Consider the following 7,899-nt stretch of genomic DNA (forward strand, 5'->3'; position numbering starts at 1 on the left):
GATCCACATCTTTATCGCATAACTGCTATCAGTGATTGGTTAGGTTTGGTTGATATCAGCCACCAATGTGATACCTTATTCTGATCCACATCTTTATCGCATAACTGCTATCAGTGATTGGTTAGGTTTGGTTGATATCAGCCACCAATGTGATACCTTATTCTGATCCACATCTTTATCGCATAACTGCTATCAGTGATTGGTTAGGTTTGGTTGATATCAGCCACCAATGTGATACCTTATTCTGATCCACATCTTTATCGCATAACTGCTATCAGTGATTGGTTAGGTTTGGTTGATATCGGCACTTCAGTCATCAACAATTGCATCATCAGAGAAATGGACATTGAAACAAACTTAGAAGGATATGTACAGCGAGCAGTGACCAGATATGTTCTTGAAGAATATATTATTTAATTGAAGTATCACATATAAAACAAATATGCTCATAAGTTTATTTTTGAAAGATAGGAGTTGACTTATTGTAATCAAATTTGGACTTTTCGCCATAGCGCTCACGACAATCTGCACTTCCGGTTTCTGCTGTAAGATTTGTGACGGCGTTTGTTGTGGGATTTCCTTTGGTCGTTAAGAAGGGGGAACTTGAACTGGAAAGGTAAGAAATATAAATGAGGACGCACAACAGTGAATAATCGTTTGGTAAATCTACAGACTGAAATATAGTCAAATACTATCACCGGAAGCGGAAGTGCGAGCAAGAAGGCCGCCGAGAAGCACACAACAGCAAGAAAGGTACGTCGTCTTTTATTTACCTTTCATTTATTTTATTTTATTTACCTTTCTTTTATGTACCTTTTTTTTTTGCCAATGACGTTGCCACAAAACATTTGACAGACGTTAAATTCCTTTTTCAACCGACTGGCTAAATACATTTTCAAGTGCGAATAAATGTGTCAAACTAAGTTGTTTAGAAAGGTATTCCACTACTTTGTTTACAACTGTAACATGTCAAAAAGACAATAATCATCTAATTAATGACAACCATTTGATCTTAAACATTGAACGGGGTGTAACTTTTATTCACGATGTATACAACTAACTAAAAAAGTGAAAATCTAAGTAACGTGTTAGTAATGTAATGGAAATAATTCAATGTATATACTCTGATGATTATCTTGTGTGATGACTGTATTATGATGATAGTATATATCTGTATCATGAATCCATTTAAGTGCACCCCGACTTAAACAAGTTGAAGAACTTATTGGGGTGTTACCATTTAGTGGTCAATTGTAGGGAATATGTACTGAACTGTGCAATCTACTAATACAAGTTTCACTCAATCAATCAATCCGTTATTAGCCTTATATTTGCCAGTAAATGTGAAGGAAAAGTGAACTATCGGTAGGACAATAACAGCAATGTTGTTGTTTTTATGACATGAATTACATTCTTCTATCAACAACATCTGAGGTGGACAATGGTTATATTTAGATATGTTTTACAAACAGATTATTAATGTTAGTCGAAACTTACACCTAAAAAATTAACAATTGAAGGTGAACTGCATTTTGGGGGAATTTCACCAATCATTCACAATCCTTATGTCAGACATATATTTTTCTTTCTTTATGCATCCTAATTCGTAAATAAACCACTTAGGTCGAAACTAAATATTAAAGTAGCAGTAGAGTGGAAAAACAAGATTACTTTATATGTTTGTTGTGTGTCATTGTATCCATTAAACCTTATCAAATTATATTTACAGTCTGCAAAGTGTGTGAAAATACCATCTAAAATGTCACAAAATGCCACCAATTCAGTCAGCCATTTTTAATATTCCGCTCCGAACACCTTTTGTAATTTCCGTAGATTCCACGTCACGGTAGTAACACTTCTGCCCTCGCACCGTGTTGTCAGGTCAGTCATACTGGAAATACTCTCACCGTGTTGTCAGGTCAGTCATACTGGAAATACTCTCACCGTGTTGTCAGGTCAGTCATACTGGAAATACTCTCACCGTGTTGTCAGGTCAGTCATACTGGAAATACTCTCACCGTGTTGTCAGGTCAGTCATACTGGAAATACTCTCACCGTGTTGTCGGGTCAGTCATACTGGAAATACTCTCACCGTGTTGTCGGGTCAGTCATACTGGAAATACTCTCACCGTGTTGTCAGGTCAGTCATACTGGAAATACTCTCACCGTGTTGTCAGGTCAGTCATACTGGAAATACTCTCACCGTGTTGTCGGGTCAGTCATACTGGAAATACTCTCACCGTGTTGTCGGGTCAGTCATACTGGAAATACTCTCACCGTGTTGTCAGGTCAGTCATACTGGAAATACTCTCACCGTGTTGTCAGGTCAGTCATACTGGAAATACTCTCACCGTGTTGTCAGGTCAGTCATACTGGAAATACTCTCACCGTGTTGTCAGGTCAGTCATACTGGAAATACTCTCACCGTGTTGTCAGGTCAGTCATACTGGAAATAATAATTGGAAAGAGATGCGCTGTTTATCATTCACAATTTTTATGTAAGACAAGAACACATATGTTTGGCTCTTTTATGCATTCTAAATCGTAAATAAATAGTTAACAATTGAGTCAACAGATTGAGGGTCCTCTCATTATACTCTCTAAAACATCCAGAAACTGCCAACAATATTCCACTGACATGTCGTTACATGAAAATGAGCCAAATATGAGTGATATTGTTATTATAAGCGCCAACGCAGACAAACTTTTGGTAGAAGTGAGCTAGCATTAGCTCACTGCTATAGTTGACACACTGAGCCGACGGTCTCAAACGTATTAAAAGTCAATTCTAGATGATATTTTACGCATCTCTCACCTGCTAGTAGACACTTGTGGCCATGGATTGACAGGCATTTCGACTTTCACATACCTGATGTGGCGAAAAAGACACAAAACGACGCTTGTTGCAGTTTGTTTAACCCTTCATGAGGATTGTGAGTGAATCTTCATCTAAAAGAGATTATGTGAGCGTGCTGTCGGTCGGCATTCCAGCGAGAGTGGAAATATTACAGTAAGTGTTAGTTTTATTCTGGTTTAGCAGCTAGCAATGCTGCGTATGCTAGCGTCACTATGAAACTGCATCCATCACTCTGCTTCTAAAACTTATTGCTCTTCCTCTTTGTGTTCGGGCTCAAAAATATAAGGTTCTGGATCATAATTGTTCCCAAAGTAATTGTTGGCTGTCACAAAGTGTTTGATTAGCATATTGTTGTTGATGGGGAAGGGATCTGTGGTTCCTCATCTAGGTCACGTGACTGGCTTCCTCGTTATCTCTCCAAATGGCACAGGAATCTCCGTCAGATTGATACTATTTTGATCATATGTAATTATCCACAAACTTTGGAAGTGTCATAAATCAGATTGACACGATAATAGCTTCATTATAGAGGCAACTTGTTTTTCCGCTGTACTGGTACTTGAAGTCATTTATGAGAGTGCGTCGTAACCACGGAATGTCAGAAAGCAAAGACCTCCGCTAGAAATAATCTGATAAGGAAACTCAAAAGTGCACGCAGCTCTTCAGGTTGAAGTCTAAAATGGTGATTGATTATTTTTTCTGAAATATTGTCAGACTATATGTAGCATCAGGAGTGTTCTGACATGATGAGTTATGACAAGCTGATAAACTGTCGGTGTCCTCAGGAAAGATGAACGTCCTAGATGGATTAGAGATATACATCCCAGAAGAGGCTCAAATAAAGAACATAGCAATTTGGAGTTTACCGCCCTCAGTGGTGAGAGGACTGGGCCTCCCCGCCATGGACCCTAATTGCGTGAAGGTACTTGCAGATTCCCCACGAGGCATATGGATCTGTCCAGCAGTCTTGCGAAGCTCGGCGACACACGACGCCCGCTCGCTGCTCACAGCTGAGTTCCAGCTTTCCCAGAGTCCCTTGAAAATCTACTCAACCTCGTCTAGTTTGGAAGCGTATAACGTGTTGAGGAACAATATGCCGGGGACCTGCCGCCCTCGTACCGCCCTCTTGTCTCACGTGGAGAAGGCACCTCACATCTCTGAGGATGCCATCATCATCTACAAGCAACACATTTACCTGATGATGAGGGTCCCTACACCAAGCCGACAGGGGACATGTGAAGCCCGGGAGCCCATCCCTCATTCAGCATCACCAGATGAGGACCAGAAGAAGGTAAGCATGAAGACGTTTGGATCATGAAAAAATGTATCTAATAAAGAGTCGTGTGTTGTATATCTTTGTGTTCGTCTACTCGGAAGTACGGCTACACCATTATGGCAAAATTGATTGATATTGTAATCACGATTATTGATTTGAAAACATGAGTATTGTACCACCAAAACTCTACTTTGAAATTAGTTTTATAAACCCTGGATATATATTATTAAGGAATAAACCACAACAAATAACAGTAATAGCAATAATAGTCCGTTTAAATAACAATAGCAGTATAAAACAATACAATTCAGTTTTTCCTTTTTAATTGTTTTTCATTTAGTTTTTGACCTTTTACACTTAATTTACCACAATAGAGTGCGTGCTTAATGTGTCAAATAAAATGTTTGTGAATTATATGCAAAAAAATCCTCACATTTCTTGGTACAATACATCTTTGGACAATTTTGAGAAGTATTTGAAGTTAAAGCATAATAATTGTGTAAATGTATCAATAAGGGTTTAAAATACATTACGCTAGTGCAAGGTACTTTTTTGCAGCCTTTATTTTGTTAGCACAGTTAGACCGGATGTGGCGCACCAAGCTAATATTTTAAAGGGAGACGTTGCAACCACTGTTTGTACATGAATGTTTTTATCTCTGATGTCGTTCACAAGCAGATGAAATGTGTATGGATTCTTCTTGTAAACATTAGCTTGGTAGTTTAGTGGCTGTTTCAAGTGTTGTTTGCCTGAGCACGGGGCGGTTGGATGAATCAGTGCTACCGGACACATCATTTTCACAAAGAAATGTTTCTTCTTCTCACAATGACATCATTTCACTCACATTTATGTCACTTTCCCTGATGTAACAGCCGTTTTCCTTTTATTGGCCAATTCCGTGACTCTGTCTGCGGTTAAATCAATGCAAAAATGAGATATGCCGTACTTTTTTCAATTGAGTTTGGTGATTATTGATTAGGCATATTAGAGCAGTGACAAATAAAAAGTAGCAAGCATGGTGACATCCAAAACTTCTCATAGATGTTTTCTTTTTTGTGTGTGTACATTTAGTAAGACCAGCTGGTTTGGGTCGGCACCAAAAATGTACCAGATTCTATGCCCGTTCCTATTTGCTGTCCACTGTTTTGTCATTCATACTTTGACCTGCACTAGAATTGTTCTTTATTCAAATGTTTGACATTATTTCTCATTGCACAAATATTTTGGGCTCCCGTACGATTAGTATTTTGTCTAACCCTTTGGAACAAATGACTAAGGAATTACTGCTTACTTCCCGTGAAGTGACGTGCGTCTGTATTGTTTTGCAGCTGGATGAGCAGCACGCTGCACCCCAGGACCAAGTGGAACATTTCAGTGACAACCAAAACCATTTGGAACAGGCTCATTCTGTCATGACCTATGAACCGCAAGAAGTTCATCCACCCGACAGCTATAAGTGGCTCAGCAGCGAGTCTCCGCATTCAGACTTTTGCTCAACTCCCAAAGAAGACTTTGACTTTAAAGAGCTGGAGCAACAGGAAAAGATTGCTCGAATGAAGGCCCTATTAAAAGAGAAGATCAGCAGCCTGTGTGCCACTAAGTGAACCCTCTTTCAGGCTGAGGAAAACTGCATGTTTCATGCAGACAAGGATTTTTCTGAAGGAACTAATCACATTCAAGTGTTGAAAGGCTACAGTCCAACCCACCATTAAAAATGTCAGGAAGATTGAAGCATGTGGAAGGAAGTTAGGTTTGTTATCATTTGCCACCACAAGGGGGCGATATTGGTGCACGTGTAGTGATCAGACCCCAACCTAAATCACTTTGGAATAAATCAATAATAAATAAGATGTGATCATCTAAAGTGCAGATGTGTAGTGATCAGACCCTAACCCAGACCTGGGCATTCTGCGGCCCTTTGTACGTCCCTGTCCGGCCCGCGTGAGGCCAATTATAAATTACAAAATAAATTTTAAAAAGTATCTATGTCGAGTGTGCAATACAACGGTGCTGCTTTTGTTTTGAAAATCGTTATTTGTATTACTTCCGTGTGGACGTATGCGTGTGCGTGATTGTGAGTGAATGTGAACAGCTGCAATTACAAATTACAAAATAAAGTTGAAAAAACATCTATGTCGTGCGCGCAATACAACTGTGCTACTTTTATTTTGAAAAGTATTATTTATGGGCGTGTGTCCGTGTGTAACCTGCGAGTGAAGGTGCACATGCAGCGACAAGTGATGCACGCTTTACACCCGAGACACTAAAAAGAGAAAAGTTGATGAAGAATGACGTGTTTCCAACAAGACATGGACTGCAAAGCAACGCTGCTCAAGCGTCCTCTGCGCACAGCAAATATATGCCGCGCACCAAATCAAATCCCATCTGAATTCTAAACAAAATAAACATATTTATTCTATGTAATTTTGCAATGCAACTTTGAGTGACAGTGACAACAAGCGGCCCTAACGGTGTTCGTCAACACCGTTCAATTATTGTAACGTCTATTGAGATGCTTCGAGGACAGGAATTATATCGATCACTTTATTGAGCAAAACTGTTTATATTCGGACATAACCACACCAAAAACATGAGTAAAACACTTATATCTGGAAAAACTAGTCATTTTCTGCCGTACAAACCAGGCCAAAAGCAACTTGTCATCTGTCACCAACATGCATAGCACTAAACCACTGGTGCGTTTATGGCCACACAAAAAGTCAGACAACTCAAACACCACACAAAGTTACACTATGACTCCTCAGTCATACGTGTGCATATTTTACTGTCATTTATTATTAATGTTAATTTATTTATATTAGTCATGGAATGCTGTTACACACACTATGTTGAAGTATTACTATTATTATTATTATTATTTATCTTACGGTATATATCAAAAATAATATTGAGCAAAATTTAATTGAAATATTGTCGATGTGGCCCTCCAGCAGTGCTCAGGTTGCTCATGCGGCCCCCGGTAAAAATTAATTGCCCACCCCTGCCCTAACCTAAACCACTTTGGAATAAGATGTGATCATCTAAAGTGCAGAAATGACACTTTAATGCTTGTTGGCCATGAGCACTTTTTAAGCTGTTTTGATGGCCAGAGTTAAACAGCCAAAAAGTGAAAATAAATGATGATCATTTGGAATATAGAAATATCTATGCGAGTGCTTATTAAGGAATTTAGTGAGTCAAACACCTCCTCCTCAAGACTACTCTGCATTACTTTATTGTTATTTTTTCCAATTTTTTGGTAGCCGCTACACATCTCATCAGCTTGACAACACATTGTGTCCAATATTTACCAGCAATAAGTCATATTTTAGCTTCATTTAATAATACTTATCTTTTAATCTTTACCAGCAATAAGTAGGAATGATACTCGAAACCGGTTTTCCCGGTTGTTCGATAAGAAAAGAACCGAGTCCTCGGACTCGAATCCCTTTTTAAAAACCGTTATCGAGACCACTATAGTAAAGAAAGAGTTGGTTCTATATTGGAATCCCTCGGAACGAATCCCGTCCCGACCAAAAATGCTCCGTGTGACATCACAACAAATGACGTCACGTAGCTCAGTCATTAGGCGCAGATAGCGAAAGCAGGAAAACAATGGACGGGAAAAAGCGCTCCAAGGTGTAATAAAGTTCTAAACAAAAAGGTATAATCCAATAAATAACTTTACTGGGAGATTTGAGCAGACTACAAACACATGAAGAACACTTTTACGACCCACCGGAAACATAGCAACGCACCTCCTTTA

General features: G+C 39.0%; 1 protein-coding gene across 3 annotated transcripts; it reads left to right on the forward strand.

Annotated features, from left to right (window-relative positions):
- Positions 1-575: 575 nt before the first annotated feature.
- LOC133645424 (uncharacterized) lies at positions 576-6,216 on the forward strand. 3 transcript variants are annotated; one of them, XM_062040261.1, is made up of 4 exons: positions 576-616; positions 673-753; positions 3,643-4,148; positions 5,462-6,215. In XM_062040261.1, the coding sequence occupies exons 3-4, from the start codon at positions 3,648-3,650 to the stop codon at positions 5,735-5,737; spliced, it is 777 nt and encodes a 258-aa protein (XP_061896245.1). In that variant the 5' UTR covers positions 576-616; positions 673-753; positions 3,643-3,647; the 3' UTR covers positions 5,738-6,215. The 3 variants fall into 3 exon arrangements, with proteins under 3 accessions (XP_061896245.1, XP_061896247.1, XP_061896244.1); XM_062040263.1 differs by having other exon boundaries at positions 581-616; positions 3,790-4,148; positions 5,462-6,216; XM_062040260.1 differs by having other exon boundaries at positions 594-753.
- Positions 6,217-7,899: the final 1,683 nt, after the last annotated feature.

This window comes from Entelurus aequoreus, unplaced genomic scaffold (assembly GCF_033978785.1).
Source record: "Entelurus aequoreus isolate RoL-2023_Sb unplaced genomic scaffold, RoL_Eaeq_v1.1 HiC_scaffold_53, whole genome shotgun sequence".
NCBI classification, from domain to species: Eukaryota; Metazoa; Chordata; class Actinopteri; order Syngnathiformes; family Syngnathidae; genus Entelurus; species Entelurus aequoreus.

Excerpts from the sequence above, each read along its gene's own strand:
- LOC133645424 (XM_062040261.1), top strand. The coding sequence starts at position 3,648 with ATGAACGTCCTAGATGGATTAGAGATATACATCCCAGAAGAGGCTCAA. Across the intron at positions 4,149-5,461 it reads CAGATGAGGACCAGAAGAAG|CTGGATGAGCAGCACGCTGC; the intron begins GTAAGCATGAAG and ends ATTGTTTTGCAG.